Consider the following 16,345-nt stretch of genomic DNA (forward strand, 5'->3'; position numbering starts at 1 on the left):
TACAGGAATGTGAGGGGGTGGGGAACATGGGGAGTTTGTGTAGGACCTACAGAACTGTGTAGGAGTGGGGTATATGGGGGTTTTTGGAAGGACCTACAGAAATGTGTGGGGTTGGGGCACACAGAGGGGTTTGGGTAGGACCTACAGAAATGCAGGTGGCACCAGTGCAGTGAAGGTAGAACCCAGCTCTTGGGGTCACCACCCCTGAGAGCCCTGTGCAGCCCAGGGACACGGAGGCTGCTGCAGGCACAGAGCAGGAGATGGGCTGGGGCAGCTCTTGGGCTGCGTGGGAGGGGCGGTCGCTGCAGGGAGTTGCAGAGGTTTGGGGTTTTTTCTTGGGGTGTGGGAACAGTTTCTGTGTGTTCCAGACACCCAGTGCCCCCTGCTTAGAGTGACAAACATTCTCCTTCCCATCAGCTCTTCAGTGATGCATCGAACCAGCAGCTGCTCACCAACAGAATTCAGATTTCCTGGGCCTGGTCGCGGGAGAACTGGAGGTAAGAAAGGCTCCACTTCCTGCGCTGCTCCGGAGTCATTCGCAGCTCTGCTCTTTTTTCCCTCGGGGAAAGCAGAGCCTGGGGCAGAGGGTAAAACTCTGCAGGCGTGGGAAGCTTGGCCTTGTGCTGGTGACCCACGGGGTTTGTGTGCTGCTGGTGTCTGGGGTGGAAGGGCTGAGGTGGGGACCCTCTGAAGAGCCCACGCTGCCCCAGACCCAATCTGACAGACCCACAGCAGAGTGCAGCTGTTGCTTTCGTACTTCTCAGCAGCTCTTTGTCCTGATCCTTCCCAGAGCTTTGACCTGCAGGAGGAGGGTGACAGTCTGTCGGGTGAAGAGGAGCTGCCCTGAAGAGAAGCCCCCGTCTGCCTCAGCCCTGCACCCTGGGACTGTTCTTCCCTCTGCTCTGGATCTTGGGGGCTACTCAGAGCTGCCCTTGGCAGAGTGAATCTTCTCAGGCCCCGACAGCTCTGGGGATGTCGTTACTGCAGGTTTCTTCAAGGCAAAGCTGGCCAGGAGAGAGAAGCCATGTTTGGGCCTGCAGGGCAGGGTCCTGCCAAGATGCTTTAATGGTACCTACTGGAGAGAACAATCACTAAATAACTTTTTGTATAAAGCTTTGAGCTCGCATGCTGCTGCCCTTGTGTCAGCAGGCAGCCCAGTTACTGTCCAGTGCCAGCCCAGCTGCCAGCCATCGCCTTCACAGCCAGCGCTGCCTCTGCCCATTGTGATCTCTGCTGCAGAGTTTCTCTGGGTTTCCTTCCCCATTCTGTCAGGGAGCAGCCAGGGCACCGCTGAGCACGGGGGATTTGTCCTTTCAGTCCCCCTAGAGCTGAATCTGGGGGACTCACCCCAGGAGGTTTCTCCTGTCATGCAGTTTCAAACTGTGAGTTGCTGTCAGCCACTTACCTTACTTGACTGTAAGCTTTCCTCAATGTGCAGGGTATGCCCTCACCTACTACTTGCAGCCTTTTGGCTGTTCCATATGTTTCTTCTTATCTCTGAGGAGAAAATAGCCTCACTCCTCAACCCGTCAAATGGACCCATTGCTCAACTATCAAGATGTGTCCCGATCCCAAAGTGTCAGATGGGTGATTTGTCCCCAGCAAAGATGTCATCTTTCCTGCCAGCTTTTACTGCTGCACCATTAACGTGCTTCAGAAGTGAGTCAGCTGATAAAGATGGTGGTGTGAGTATGATCTCTTTCTTGATCCTTCTGCAGAGATGTGTCCGAGCTGAAGGCAGAGCAGATGAGGCGTTCTGGCTCTGTACTTGTAAACTGCTCCCACCTGAACTCTGGCGTGCAGCTCTGGGAGCCCGTCAGCCTGGGCAGACCTGTCCTAAAGGGTCAGGCACAGCAGCAAGCGGGACAGGAAACAAGCCAGAAGACTTGGGAAGTGATGCCCTTACAAGTCAAGGGGGACCTGGAGAAGAAGGAGCTTCAGGACAGGTAAATGTGTTTTAAACTTTGCTGTTACCAACATTACCTTTTGTGGCTGCTTCTTGGATTCACAGGCGGGCTGTGTTCACGTTTAAAACCCACCCGTTCTGCACAGCCTTGTTTCTGTCCCTAGCCAAGCTATGGCCTTCAACAGCACGGGTAGAAAAACACGTCTGACCGACAGAAGCTTTTGTAAGACAAGACTGGAAAAGAGATCACAGTGTATTACAGTGTTTTTGCTGTTACCTGATTGTTGGTGAGAAGTTGAGACCAGCATAAAGAGAGCTGTGTCTCTTGTACAGCCCTTGGTACCCCCAGGGCTGTGCAGAGGAGTTGGGAGGGATTTGCCCAGGGCCATCCTAAGCCCCTCTGTACTGACAGTTCCTTACCAGACTGAGTGCAGAAGTCCTTTGGGGCAGGAAGGGCCATTTTGCAACATCAGGCATGTTAACCTGTAGAGATGAACGCTGCCTTTGCTGTATTTTCTGGGCTGAACTTTCTCTGCTGTGCTTCTGGGAGCTGCTTAGCTCCTCAGCGGGTGCTGGTGTGCGATGCTTTTGGAATGGCACGTGGACCTTCTCTTCTCAGGGGGACGGAGCTCTCAGCCTTGCTCGTACAGTCTCAGAAGCAGAACGAGGAGAAGGAGAAGACAGTGAAAACACTTAACGACACTGTGGAGATTCCAGTATGTTTTACCTTTATTTGGGAGATGGCCCAATGGTTGCTCTCCAGCTTTAGCACAAAGGGGTGTGGTTTCCTCAAGAGAAAGAGCGGTGAGGACGCTGACTGTGTGGGAGCATCAGGCACGTGTGAGTCAGCCCAGGGACAGGCAGTGGCGGGGGAGCTGCAGACAGTTCCGGGGGTTGCACCAGTGCTATTCTGCCTGTGACTAAATCTCCAGGGATCAAAGTTCCTTGGAACTGACAGCTTCATAGCAGCCTGTGAAAACCAGCTGTTGGTCTTTCTCTTCTTAGTTTTAGCAAAGAAGGAATTCAATAGGTGTGGGAAGGAATATACTGGAATCACTAGGGCTGAGGCTTATCAGCATGATGATGCTGCTGAGGCTGGGAATGCTGCAGAGGGGAGCAGCTCTTCCCCACCCACCCTTTGCTTATTCTATTCTCAGGAAGCAAGTCTGCTAGAGAAAGAATATGAAGCTTCACTGACTAAAAGTGTCAAAGAAGAGAATCTTTCCCTCCAAAAGCTGATAAAAGATACAACAGAGGTGAGTACAGAGTTGGGACCACATCCCTGTAATTTGATTTAAAAGTACTTGAGGAAGGCAAACGACTGGCCCAGGGAATAGATAGATGTTTTATACTGTTTGTGTTAACTGCTACTGGCTGTTTAATTATTATACCACTGCTATAACCTGCTCTAACTTCTCAGTTGGCTGTCCTGTGACACTTGAGCTAAGTCACTAGAAGTTTCCGTACCTTTGCCTTTCCCGTGAGGTCTCTATTTGACTATGCTTTGAGTTGGCTACTTGACATTTGTGTTCTAGTGTTGCCTGGAGGCTTCTCCCACCTCCTTGAGCAATGACTCTCTTGTTCTTTAGACTTTTATAAAAGGTCACTGACTGAATCAATGCGCTTGCCAACTCTGCTCCTTCACTCTGCATTCACTGACCATTATTATCTCCCCAGAATTGCAACTGATCTAACTGTTTAGGGCTAACTTTAGCTTAGTCCTAAACCTCACTCTAGGGAGGGGGGTTTAATCATCAGATGTTTTACACAGCTTCTCACAAAGTCAGTTCTTTCCCCTTATGCAGTCATTTTTATCCTCTTGTGCTACTGCTCAGAATAAACATTAGCTTTTTCATTGCTGTTTTCCAGTATTCATCAGCTTTCTTCTTCCCTGGGTAGCATTAATATTTCCTTTCATTGCTATTTCCAGTGTTGACCTGGTGCTCCTCATCTCCGTGGCTCTAAGAAGCTGAAGGAGACTAAAATCATTCATGAGAGCTTCAAGAAACTGAGCGTTCAGGCAGCCTCCAGCCACTTCACACTTGTTTCTTCTTGTTTGTAGTAGCTGTATTCAGAAACCCCTGGAGCACTTGTGACCGCAGGGACAAAACTTCTTTGTTGACTGAAGAAATGAGAGAATTGAGTTTTTAATGACTCTAGGGTGAAGTGGGGGGAAAAGGAGAAATAGACAAAGAAAATCAAGCAGAATGAGCAGAGAGTAACAGCTTGATGTGGGCTTTCAGGTGGTGTTAGATGAATGTGCCAGCGTGGTCGCTGACAGCTCCCAGCAGGCAGAGTCTAGCAACGTCCTCTCTTGTCTGAGCTCCGTTGATGCAGAGCGTGCCTTTGTGTTGGTTCAGGAAGCGCTGGCAAGGAGGAGAGGAGCAGCACAGGTGAGAATTTCTCCTTGCCTTCACCACTGGCCGCAGGCTCAGCTGCTGATGCCTTGCTTATCTTGAAACCTTTCCATTCACTTAGCCAGTTTCTTTGTAGCCATCCCACTCTTGGTACTATATCGCCTCACCAGTCTCACCAGCTCTGTGTTCTGTTGCTTTTCTCTCTTTGATCTCCACCCCCTCATCACAACTTTTGCCTTCAGGTGAGCTGTCTCGCTGCTTGCTTCTCTCACAGCTATCAGGAGCCATCTTCCCTGCTCCTTATTGCTTGTTTGTGCTTTTCCCTGCCCATTCCTTGCAGGCCCCAAAAGAAGAGCTCTCTGCCAGGCAGGACTCTATCAGTTTCCTGCTGCACCAGCACAGGCAGCAGGAGGAGAAGTGCTGGAAGCTGCAGCAAAGCCTCGAGCAACTGGAGCAGGAATGCCTGACGGCCAGCAGCCACCAGCAGCACCTGCAGTCTCTGGTAGAAGCATTCAGAAGGTGAGTGTTCCCTCCTCCTCCTGCGGTCTGGAGGTAATCTGCTTCCAGTTCTGGCAGTTCAGAGCTGTTACGGGCAAAGAACTCGCCTGCCCTCCCCATGTATGCCCCTGTTTGGCACTTCAGCATCCTCCTGTCACTGCTTTTCCTGCTCTACTGTGAATCCTAAGGCTGTCTCGGAGACTCAGAGCGACGTTGGAATACAAGACGCCTCCCTCTCGATGTGCTGCTTCTCTGAATTCTGTTCTTTGGGGGCCCTTTCCTAGCCACGGCTTCTCAGTGAATGAAGGCAAAAGCCTGCCTGCCTTCCTCTGTCCCTCTCCAGTGACCTTGTGAGGGGAAGGGCAAGTTCTTCCTTACCGTGCTGCCCACAGCGCCAGCCTGGAGTGACTGGAATGGCATCCGTGACTCTTCAGGCCTGTTCATTCTTCTGACTGAGCCTTGTCTCTGCAGTGACCGTGCAAACCTCGAGAAAACCAGGGCAGAGCTACAGCAACAGCTTGAAGAGACAGAGCAAGAAGCCTCGTGTCTGTGTCAGAGTAACACTGAGCTGCAGCTGAGGGAAGATGCAGCCCAGGGGGAGAGGGTGGAGCAGCAGCAGAGGATGGAGAGAGCGCGTCGTGACCAGGAGCTCCTGTGAGTATTAAAGCTTCCTCTGGGCAGGGGTGGGTGCTGCCGGACGGTGGGAGGCCCCCCTAAAAGAACGGATTTTGTCTGCTCAGCGTGTGTAGCACAGACTGGTGAAGGGAGCACGTGGGCAGGACACACAGCAGAGGTGCCTCCTTGTACTTTCTTTATGGCCCTTGAAAAAAATCATTCCAAAGGTGACCGGAGTAGTTGGTGACAGGCCTAAGGTGAAACAAGAGAGGTTCAGGCTGGCTTTAAGGAGAACAAAAAATGGAACCATGAGGGCAATCCTGCAGCAGAACAGGTTGCTCGAAAGGTTGTGCAGATTCCATCCCTGGGAATTTGGAAGCCCCAAGTGGATTGAGCCTTGAGCAACCTGGACTGATCCCATAACTGACCCCAGGTGCTTTGAGCTGAAGATTGGGCTAGAGGCCTCCTGGGGTCCCTGCCAGCCTGAATCGTCCTGTGATCTTATGGTTATTGGATTGGAAATTCATACAGATCTCCCCAAATAGATTGCAGGCTCTTTCATCGTTTTGTTGCCGCAGGCAAGAATAATGGAGAGAATGTTAATCTGGGCTTTAAAAGTCTGTCTTATGCAAAGAAGAACTTTGGAAAGTCTGGTATCTAATGTATCAAAAAGGAGAGAGAGAGCTAACAGGCAGGAATCTGTTGAGAGCACCTGAACTTTTTGGAAACCTGTGATTTCTGGAAGTTCTCAGTGATGAATGTTTCACCTGGGTCAGTGACAAAGACTGATGCAGCGCTAGGCAGGAAATTACAGCATTCTTTGGGGGTAAATAGAAAGCTGTTGCAAATTGTTCAAACTGCCATATCTCAGAAATAGTATGTAATCTTGGTTTTGGAAATGAGACTGTTTTTACATTAAAAACTTGTTTGTCTTTCCCCTTCTCGTAGGCTGAAGGACTTAGCTGCACTTGAAGAAGAACATTCTTTATTAGAGAGTGAGCTGGTAGTTGCAAGAGAGACACTGGAGGAATCACACCTTCAGAGGGATCTGCTGAAGCAAGAGAAACATGAGCTTACCATGGCCCTGGAGAAGGTATGGTCACCTTATTCCTAGGCAGCACTCGTGGGAGAGGGAGTTGTGATAGCAAGACCAGCACAGGTGCCGTTTCTGTCAGTAGAAGACAGTGACAGTGTTGTTCTCCTTCTTGGAAAAGGGAGATCAGACCACACAGGCTCCTTGGTGCAGTCAGTCCCCACGTGGTTATTGGGAGCGCTGGGCTGGGGGTGTGTCAGAGCCACCAGAGGGGATCTGGAGTCGCTGCTTAAAGTCAGGGATTTTCTTGTCTTTGCTTTCATGTTGTTCTTTTGTCTCTTCAGGCAGAGCAGTCAGTGGCAGAGTTGAGAGGGGCTCAGAATAAGCCGAGTGCTGAAGGAGCTGATCTACACGTTGCAGCAGCGAAGATGAGCAGTGTCAGTGAAGCTCTTGCACTGGATAAAGTGCGACTGAACAAACTTGTGTCGCAGGTGAGCAGTTGCCAAAGATCTTGGCAAGTGTTCGTCTGCAGCTGCTGCTGCTTTTCAGACTTCTTGCCTTCAGACGTATGACTGCCTGAATATGGAAATGTTCCTTTTTCTGTCGAAGCCAAACCTTCTCCATGGTAAATCTCACTGTATTTCATTTCCTCTGTGCTTCTGTGACTGCAGCTGGAGCAAGAGAATGAAGTTCTGTCGGGTAAAGTGGCTGAGCTGGAGAGAGTAAGGATCTCTGACCAGGAGAAGCTGAGCTTGTGTGAAAGAACAAATGAAGAGCTTGGTGCAGAGAAAGCCCACCTGGAGCAGCTGCTGAAGAAAGTGGAGGAGCAACAGGAGGGGCTGCGGGAAGAGCTGAGGATACTGGCAGAGGAGAAGGCAGAAACCAAGAGCAGCTCAGTCAGGTGAGACCAAACACCTGGTGCTTTCCGGGTGGGCTTTTGGCTGCTCGGCTCAGTGAAGCTCCGTCTGTTGGATTCTGCGGTGGTTTTGTCAAGGAGACACTTGGTAGTGCTGGAGGTCAGAAGCTTTGTTTACTGCCTTTTGGAAATGTCTTGATGGCTGGCAGAGCTGTTCTGCAATTCTCTCAGTTGTCCTCTGCTGCTACAGATGACTTCAATCCACCTGCCTGTGGTGGCCTCTTTTTTGGCTTTTGATAAGCTGCAGAGAGATGATTTGTCTTGCCCATGAATCTGAGTGAGGCTGCTACTCTCCCATGTGGCAAAAGAAGCCAACAGCGTAGCTCTTCACCCTTTTTCTGAGTCAAAAAACCCCGGGGTTGCATGTTTCTATTTATGCTTTTTGTTGTGAATCTGCAACTTTCAAAACTCCATTTGTTGGAGCCTGGAGAGTGGGACAAAGCTGCAGGTCAGTGTCTGCTGTCTTGTACTGCGAAGAACGGGAATGAGATCCTGAAGTTGTTGAAATTGTATTTTAAGACATACATGCAACTTTGTGGCTGGAAATATGCCTGGGGAAAAAGTACCTGGGGGTGCTGGTCAGCAGCTGGCTGATTATGAGCTGGCAGTGTGCCCAGGTGGCCAAGAAGGCCAATGGCATCCTGGCTTGTGTCAGAACTAGTGTGGCCAGCAGGACTAGGGCAGGGATTGTCCCCCTGTGCTCAGCACTGGTGAGGCTGCACCTTGAATACTGTGTTCAGTTTGGGCCCCTCACTACAAGAAAGAGCTTGAGATGCTGGAGCGTATCCAGAGAAGGGCAACGCAGCTGGTGCAGGATCTGGAGCACAGGTCTGATGGGGAGCAGCTGAGGGAACTGGGGGGGTTTAGTCTGGAGAAGAGGAGGCTGAGGGGAGACCTCATCGCCCTCTACAACTCCCTGAGAGGTTGTAGCGAGGTGGGTGTTGGTCTCTTTTCCCAAGTAACAAACGGTAGGACGAGAGGAAAAGGACTCAAGTTGCACCAGCGGAGGTTTAGGTTGAATGTTAGGAAAAATTTCTTCATGGAAAGGGTTGTCAGGCCTTGGAACAGGCTGTCCGGGGAAGTGGTTGAGTCACCATCCCTGGAGGTATTTAAAAGCCATGTCGATGTGGCGCTTAGGGACATGGCTTAGTGGAGGGCTTGGCAGTGTTGGGTTAACAGTTGGACTTGCTGATCTTAGAGGTCTTTTCCAACCTAAATGGTTCTATGATTCTGTGAGCTGTTAGAGCCTCTTCAGGCTTTGAGGAAGATGAGAAAGAGGTGATCACACAAGACTCTTCACTCTGGACTAACTGATTTTGATACCCTGGAAAAAGAGCTTGGGAGAATCATGTCACTGAAGGAGACCAGGGAGTTTGTCATCATTTAAATGTCAGTTTCATAATGTACAGTCTTGGGTATTATGGGATAACTTTGAGAGAATTGTTTGTTTCTGATGGTCTGTTCTCTGTTAGATAGTCAGTCTTGGAGTCCACGGTATGTTTGGCAAATACCCAGCAGAGGTGTTATATTGAAGAAAAAAGCTAAAAACCCATGGTTAATCTTCAAGTTTGAATACCAGCAAGGTATATTAGACAACTTCTTTGTGTGAAACAAGCAAATAGTGTTGTTGACATGAACCGCTGTAGGAATAGAGTCTACCATCTCTCTGGCCGCATCAGCCAGACTTTCATAAATCACCCCAAGGGCTGTTTCCCTGCCCAGCATCACCTCATTGCAGCCAATGCACTTGGATCTTTTTCTTTTTTTTCCAGAAGGAGAAACCACGTGTATTTTCAATTTCTTCAGCGAGCAGATTTCCAGCACTGGGATAGATTCTGATAGAACTCCAGTTTGCAAGGTGGCAGTTCTGGAAGGTGCCGTATTTTTGCGTGCAAACACATAGTCTGGTGTATTTATGTTTGCTGTGAAGGGGCTGTGTGGTCCCAGGCAGCCCAGCGTGGCCTTACTCATCACTTCCAAGTTAACAGTCCCAGTGCCTTTTGGCAGCCCAGGGTATTAGCGTGGTATGGAGCAGATGCTCTTAAACTTCCAGCCCGCAGTACAGGAGCTCTTTCTCCTCCAGCTGATGCAGAAGTGGCACTGGCTGGCTCTGCACAGAACTCCAGAGAAAGGGCTCTAACTGCCTTTTGTCCTGCTTTCAGGTTTACCGCCAGCAAGAGTCAGCTCGCAGCGGTCTGAGCAGCTGCGCCAGGAGTCCTCTCGCCAGGGGCATGCACTGGCCACGGTGTCCAAAGAGAAGGAGTTCCTGGAGCATGAGAAGGCTGCCCTAGAGGTGCGCCTGGCAGCCCTGCAGCGGGACAGACAAGGCCTGTCAGAGCAGCTGGCAGAGGCCAGGTAAGGGCGGGGAGGAAACCCTAGGCAGGACATTAGATAATGGCTGTAATTATAAAGGTGGTAATCATTCCACGAGGATTTATTGCATCCTGTGTGCTTTTCAAATGTTTTCACCTTCCACGGGCAGAAAATGAAAGAATCTTGAGCAAAATGAAAAAAAGTATCCTATGATTTTAACGTTGGTTTCCTGACAGCTCAAACTAGCAAACATCTCCTGGGCCTCGGGCTCAGGTTTGTGTCCCCCTGCACATTCCTGTGTGAAGTCCAAAGCAAGGCAGCTTGGCTCTGAGTTGAGTAATAATTAAACCCTGCAGACGTTTACGGAAACTGAAGTTTCTCTCTGGTTTTGGTTTCTTGTTCTATGCATTTGAACATAGATCTGTCCTTATCAAGTAGTTTGGCTGTTGATGGCTGTTCCATGCAGACGTTGTGAGTAGGACACTGCCATCTAGGGTGGAGCCAGAGGCTGGTGCTGCAGATCTCGAGGGCCTTCTGGTTGGAAGGTAACTCTTGTTACTGTGGTGCAGGACCCAGGGCTGGTTACTCCAGCAGCTGGGAAACCTCTTTTGAATCCTCACGTCTCTGAGGATTCTTGCCCATCGCTGATGTCTGTGTCCTGTACTCCTTACCACCTGCTGTTTAGAGACAGATGTCGTGGAGAAGTTACACAGGGAAGGAGCGAGATTCTGTCCTTTTGCCTTTCTAAGGTCATATGTGACAAGTTCTGCTCAGAAAAAAAAAAAAGTCGTTTGTCCTCCTTGTAGGTGTTTTTTAGAAGACTCCTGAACTTGCAGAGCTGTACAAATGATGTTTTAGACATTGTTTCTCATGTTTCTTGACTTTTACACTGCATTACTCCAGAGTATGTCGTTAGGATGGCTGATAAACACCCATTTTGACTCAGTGTGTTTCTTGAGAGCTGCTGCTTCTTCTGAGCTCCAGCTTCTCTTATTTGATCCAGCTGAGTTATGTTTGGTCAATTATTGGGCTGTTACTAAACTATTAAATGTTCAGCTCCTTTTTAAAAATTTTTTTGGAAAGGGATACATTATTTTTTTAAAAAGATAAACTAGTTCTGAAGAACCTTTGACAATAGATAAAAATTCAGCAACTGTTCTTGCCAGATGTTGTTCTCAAGAGCCTTTTGTTGTCACAGTTTTGGACTCTATCTTTTCTGTTCTGTTTTAGAGACTGATTCTATTTATCCTAAAATGGAGCATATTTGCTTTGGACTGCCAGAGATTGGCACGATCAGAAATATGTGCTTGTTCTCCTTGAAGATACACCCTCCATTGTCCATCCAAGCAGTGAAATTCTACTGCTGTGGTTTTTATGGCACCCCCATCCTAGCGAGGCAGTGCTGTGTGTTGTGGGAACCTGGCACACAGGGCGCTGTGTTAGATCAGGGAGGTCACTTCAGCTCCTGGTTCCAGAACCCTCGTGTCATACGCAGCAGTTGGCTGAAGTCTGTGGCTGTAAGAATTTGGCTCTGCAGTACTACAGCTTCCATTTTAAAGAGCAACAAGTCACTTGGGCTACTGCCTCCTTAGTTAGCAACACTTAGAGAAAAGCAGCAAGTTTTTCTCTTGAACTTTCAACAGTTGAAACTGAAGGCTGCCCGTCTCTCCTTTCAGTGGTCCTTGTTCAGATAAAATCTAGTTCAGGTTTCTTACGAATGCTGCTCCAAGCGAGAGATCCTACTGTATCATCTGATGTATTTCTTGAGTCCCTTTTAAATACAAGGAGTCTGGAAAGTTACTTACCTACAGCTACACTGTGAACAGCATTCAAAAAGTCACCCAGGGCAATACTCTTGTTCTGTCCCCCTGCAGAGCTGCTTGGAAGCGCTGATGAGCTGAGGGCTGTGAGCAGAGCCCAGGCTTTTGCTTGTTGGCCCAGACTCTGGGCACAGCTACCCGTGTGTCAGCCAACAGCAATTCCAGATTTGGCCGTTGAGATCAAATTCGGCTGGGCTTTCTGTGTTATGCTGGGTCATAAGCAAGGCCTGGGCATCGCCCGGAGGGGCCGGCATTGCTATTTTAAATGGCAGAAATATGCTTTCTGTATACGAGTTTCCTTGCAACCCATCTTCTGTACTCAGGGGTAGGGATCTTGAATGACTTCTTACTGGAATAACTCTCAGTGGGTGTCAGGAGCAACAAACTCATTTCTCTCTGTACTCACAACTCACAGGTCAGTGAAGGAGACGCTGGAATCCAGCCTGTTTGAAGCTCACCGGCACTTCTCTCAGCTGGAGATCACCAGGAGTCAGCTGGAAATCCAACTTCACAGAGTCATGCAGCCAAGGAGGTGATACAAGGTGAGAGCCTCCTGTCTCTGGTGATCCTCCTGCTAGGGAAGATGGTATAAAAATAGCTCTGTGTCCGAGTGCTTCTGAGGAGTGAAGGAGATGGAGGCAGATCTCTCCTGCACTGGAGTTCAGATGGCGTAAGGTCAGTGAAGTCAGAACCATTGTGTAGACTCTGAATCTTGCCGTTTGTCCTGTTTGCAGGGGAAGTGAAGTGCCTTCAGTGTGAGCTGGAAGCAGAGCGATCTCTAATGAGGCAGGAACGGGAAAACATGGCACAGCAGCTCCTGCAGACGGAACAGCAGTGTAACAATCCCCTCAAACTGCGGCAAGCTGATCATGAAGTGGAAATAAACCAGCTCCTGCAAGACCTGGTAGGAAACAACATGCTTCTGAATCCTTCAAGCAAGCTTTGTGGGCTGGCTTTAGAAGAGTAATAGCCTGAGTGTGTGAAATGGCAGCAACCATCTGTCATAGGTCACACCTTGCTGGGCCAGGCACATAATCCTGACCCCTATCCCCTGACCATAACGCCTAACCCCCAACCCCTGACCCCCTACACCCGACCCCCTAACCCCTACCCCCAGCCACAAACATCCTACCCCTAAACCTAACCCCTAACCCATAACCCTGACCCCTAACCCAACCCCCAACCCCCCCTAAAACCTAACCCCTATCCTTAACCCCCAGCCCCTTACCTCTTACCCCTAACCCCCGACCCCCCAACCCCCCTCCCCCCAACCCCCCACCCCCAGCCCCTAACCTCCTAATCCCCAAGCCCTAACCCCTACCCCCACCACCAGCTCCTAACCCCTAAACCCCAACCACTAAACCCTAACCCCCATCCCCCAACCCCCCATCCCCTGTCCCTCTGTCCCCCTCTCCCCCAACCCCCATCCCCCATCCCCAACCCCTAAACCCTAACCCCTCTCCCCTCCTCTGTTGAGGAGATCCCTTGGGACGATATTTTGGCAGTCTGCATTGATCATAAACTGAGAGACTGGAAACCACCCAAACTGCCTATTACACCAGGTATCTTGCGTCCTTCTGCAACACGGATGATACTTCTGACATGACTGTGTTCAGTAACTTGACAGGAGGGAACTATGGTCTTGATCTCCTCTTGTAGAACGACACTGTGCTTACTGCACATCTAGCTTTTCTTTAGAGCGTGTGTTTAGTGTTTATGACTTGGCTTGAGCTTGTGACTTAAAATCTTGTCTCTGTGTGAAGGGATGCACGCAAACCATCCGTAGTTGGGAAGTGCTCTGCGGCGATCAGGGCACAAAGGATTCAATCCTACAAGCCTAAGTTTGATGTAAGACTGTCGAAGATGCTATGCAGCAAAATAGAACCAAATCAACTCTCATCATCCCAACGTTTGCAACAGTACTTCTCCAACCAGGTGCGTGACACTAAATTGACAGCAAGAGGCTGTTCCCAGCAGTGGTGCCCGGCTCTGCGCTGGGCCCAGCCCCCCCCCTCCTCCTTTCCTTCGCCCCACAGCAAAAGGGCCACCCTGCCGGTGGGTATTTGCCCCCCCCCCCCGCCCAGCGGGGCGGCAAAAGCGCTGCCCTCTCTGCGGCTCGAACTCAGGACCTTGTGGGCCTGAGACCGATACGCTGCCGCTTGCGCCAAGAGGGCAGCGGTGGAGCGACCCACGGTGGGCCCTTAGAGGCGCCGGGCACGCCGCGGTTCGAATCCCACCTTCGCTGGGGCTTTTGCTGCTGCCCCCAGGGCGCCCCCGACGCCTCAGGGGCTGGGGGGGGGCCGGCCAGTGACACTGGCCTCGAGAGCACCGCCACCCCCTGCCATTTCAGTGCCGTGCTCTAAGGAGCCAAACCCCTGGCTGTGGCACCAACCCTGTAACCAATTGTTGACTTGCCAGATTCAACCAGTCCTTTCAAAACCCTTCTCTTTGACCAGGAGGACTGATGAAAAAACCACCTGTGCTCCAGAGTCCCTTACCACCAGCCCCAGGGCTCCGGAGCCCTTGAGACTCCTCAGGCTGCTCCTGGCTGTATCATCGGTGCCCACGTGAAACAATCGCAGTGGATACAGTCAGTGGACTGTAGGAGGCTTGGCAGTCTCTGGGTGACATCTCAGACACCAGCCCCCGGTAAGCAGCACACCTCTGGCGTGCCTCAGGTCGGCAGATGGTGCCTCAGTAGCTCTCAGAAGAGTCACCTACCATCACCCACCGCCTTTTCTTAGTCGCACTGGTTGTTATACGGGAGCAGACCAGGCGGCCGTACTCAGCTCCAGCGTCTCTCCTGATGCGATGAGTCTTTCCTCTTCAGTGTGTGGCGTGGTGAAGCGGTTCTGCAAAGGCACCTCAGGCTTCAGGGGAAGTCTCTCCCTCCTGCAGGTCCTTGCCCTGGCAAGCTTCCATTCTTCTGCATCGTTGCCCCCCTCCCTTCCACGTGCGCCGGTGCAGGAGGTTTTGGCTGTTTGGCCGTGGGCTCACTGCAGACTGCACTTAGAACCAGCCATCTAACTCCTCCTCCTCAGCCTCCCTGATGTTAAGGCAGCTTTCCCACCACCTCCTGCAGCTCAGCCAACCTGCTGCAGGAGCTCCTCCACCTGGGCACACCTTTCGCGGGCAGGTCTGCTGCCTGTCCCTGCCCCAGGAGAAAGGTCTGGGCACGTCCCGCGGTCTGAGGCTGCGCTGCTGCCTCTGCCCTCGGCAGCTCTGTCTGCGGGGAGACACCGGCCGCTGCTGGGGTAGATGGCACAGACCAGTGCCCGCCATCCTGCCCTGAGGGTCAGGTAGGACGAGTGCCCTTTGTGACCGCAGGACACACAGACTGCCGTACACACGGCACTGCTGTAGTTTTGGTGGCTTGACTGACCACAGTTTCCAACTGCTCCTCAAAACTCCAAGTGTCTCTACCATCCAGTTAGCGGGGAACCGCACTGCACTGATGTGCTTGATGAAATCAGATGAAACTGGAGATTAGGCTCTTTCCTAATCAGCTTCCCATTACGTCCAAGTTAGAGAACTACAAGGGAGCAGAGGCCCTGGGAACATCAAGGCAGTTGCTCTCACTAGACACAGTCCCTGCGATGTTGTCCCAGCTCGGGGCTTGCTCCACGCAGAAGCTGCCTTGCAGCAGCGCTGTGGTTTGAAGTTGCTGCTTTGCTGCCCAGGAATGTCAACACTGTCATTCCTGAGCCAGTGCAACACTTGGCCGTGTTTTGTACTTAATGGTGCTCCAGAAGGATTTTTGTGCTGCTGGGACCCAGTTTGAATGTATTGAATGTCTAGAGCGTTAAAACCAGAGGAGTTGCTTGTTCTACAGATTTAATTGTCGTGCTTGAAAGTGGGACACTTTCTTCAGTAAACAGCTCTGCAGAAGTGATACTCCTTTTTTGGAAAAGCAGATCACCTGCGTTCTCCCGCCTTTAAAAAGCTGTGACTTTGGAAGTGGAAGACTTTTGGTTTTAGTTTAATATTGATTCCCGGTAAATAGTATGAAGATAAACTTCATGTCTGCAGCGCTCCTGTACAAGTAGTCTTTATAATTTATTTATAGCTGAGGAGAATCTGCTGCCAGACTCCTGCCTGGTGAAGTACAAATTGCTGCAGCTTTGGCAGTAAACAGTGATGATCTCGCCTGCCAGAGATCAGTTGTCTGACTTGCTTCTGATTTCATTTGGAGTTTTCAGCAGTCCAAACCTGTCAGCTACTTTCCAAAAATAATTTTATCGTTAGTTTTTTAATGCTGTTTGTATTATTTCTCTTAAACCTAGAATAGCAATAGTGACTTTAAGTTGAAATGAGAAATTTAAACTGAATAAATTACGCTTTGGGACTGTTCATGCTCCATCTCCTTTTGCTGGGCGGAGTTGTGTTAACTGTCATAGCTGCGTGCACAGTGAAGCCTTCGTGCTGCTCTCTGCTGTGCTTCACCCCAGCGCTCCTGTTGCTGTTCTTGCTTGACCTGGAATTCAGCTGTAAAAGCCCAGAGGCGGTTTAGGACGGGGTTCACGCCATCTGCTGTAAACGTGTTTTCTACCGAATAAATTTGTAGTGACTTGAAACGTGCTGTCGCGTTGTTCCTACCCAAAAGCTGCGGGTGCAGCACCTTCCCCAGCGTCCTGCCTTGTTTAATCCGTGCCTTGTTTAGTGTAAAGTGGCAGGGGGTGGCGGTGCTCTCGAGGCCGGTGTCACTGGCCGCCCCCCGCCCCCCAGCCCTTGAGGCGTCGGGGGCGCCCCGAGGGCGGCAGCAAAAGCCCGGGCGAAGGTGGGATTCCTGAATGGGGGGGGGGGGGGGGGGCTTTTGCTGCGGGGCGAAGGAAAGGGGGGGGGGGGCGGGGGCTGGTCCCAGCGCCGAGCTCCTTGCCGCGGCTGCGC

The 16,345-nt window shown here is 50.8% G+C and overlaps 1 protein-coding gene across 1 annotated transcript; it reads left to right on the forward strand.

Moving 5' to 3' along the window:
• Positions 1 to 372: 372 nt before the first annotated feature.
• LOC141945043 (centrosome-associated protein CEP250-like) lies at positions 373 to 16,032 on the forward strand. Its single transcript, XM_074872398.1, has 16 exons — positions 373 to 384; positions 417 to 497; positions 1,719 to 1,946; positions 2,526 to 2,622; positions 3,064 to 3,162; positions 4,150 to 4,299; positions 4,604 to 4,782; positions 5,233 to 5,415; positions 6,325 to 6,469; positions 6,754 to 6,900; positions 7,081 to 7,310; positions 9,488 to 9,680; positions 11,874 to 12,000; positions 12,193 to 12,362; positions 13,222 to 13,393; positions 13,915 to 16,032. Exons 3-12 carry the CDS (start codon positions 1,747 to 1,749, stop codon positions 9,522 to 9,524), a joined length of 1,467 nt encoding a protein of 488 aa, XP_074728499.1. The 5' UTR covers positions 373 to 384; positions 417 to 497; positions 1,719 to 1,746; the 3' UTR covers positions 9,525 to 9,680; positions 11,874 to 12,000; positions 12,193 to 12,362; positions 13,222 to 13,393; positions 13,915 to 16,032.
• Positions 16,033 to 16,345: the final 313 nt, after the last annotated feature.

Source organism: Strix uralensis, chromosome 6, assembly GCF_047716275.1.
Source record: "Strix uralensis isolate ZFMK-TIS-50842 chromosome 6, bStrUra1, whole genome shotgun sequence".
NCBI lineage: Eukaryota > Metazoa > Chordata > Aves > Strigiformes > Strigidae > Strix > Strix uralensis.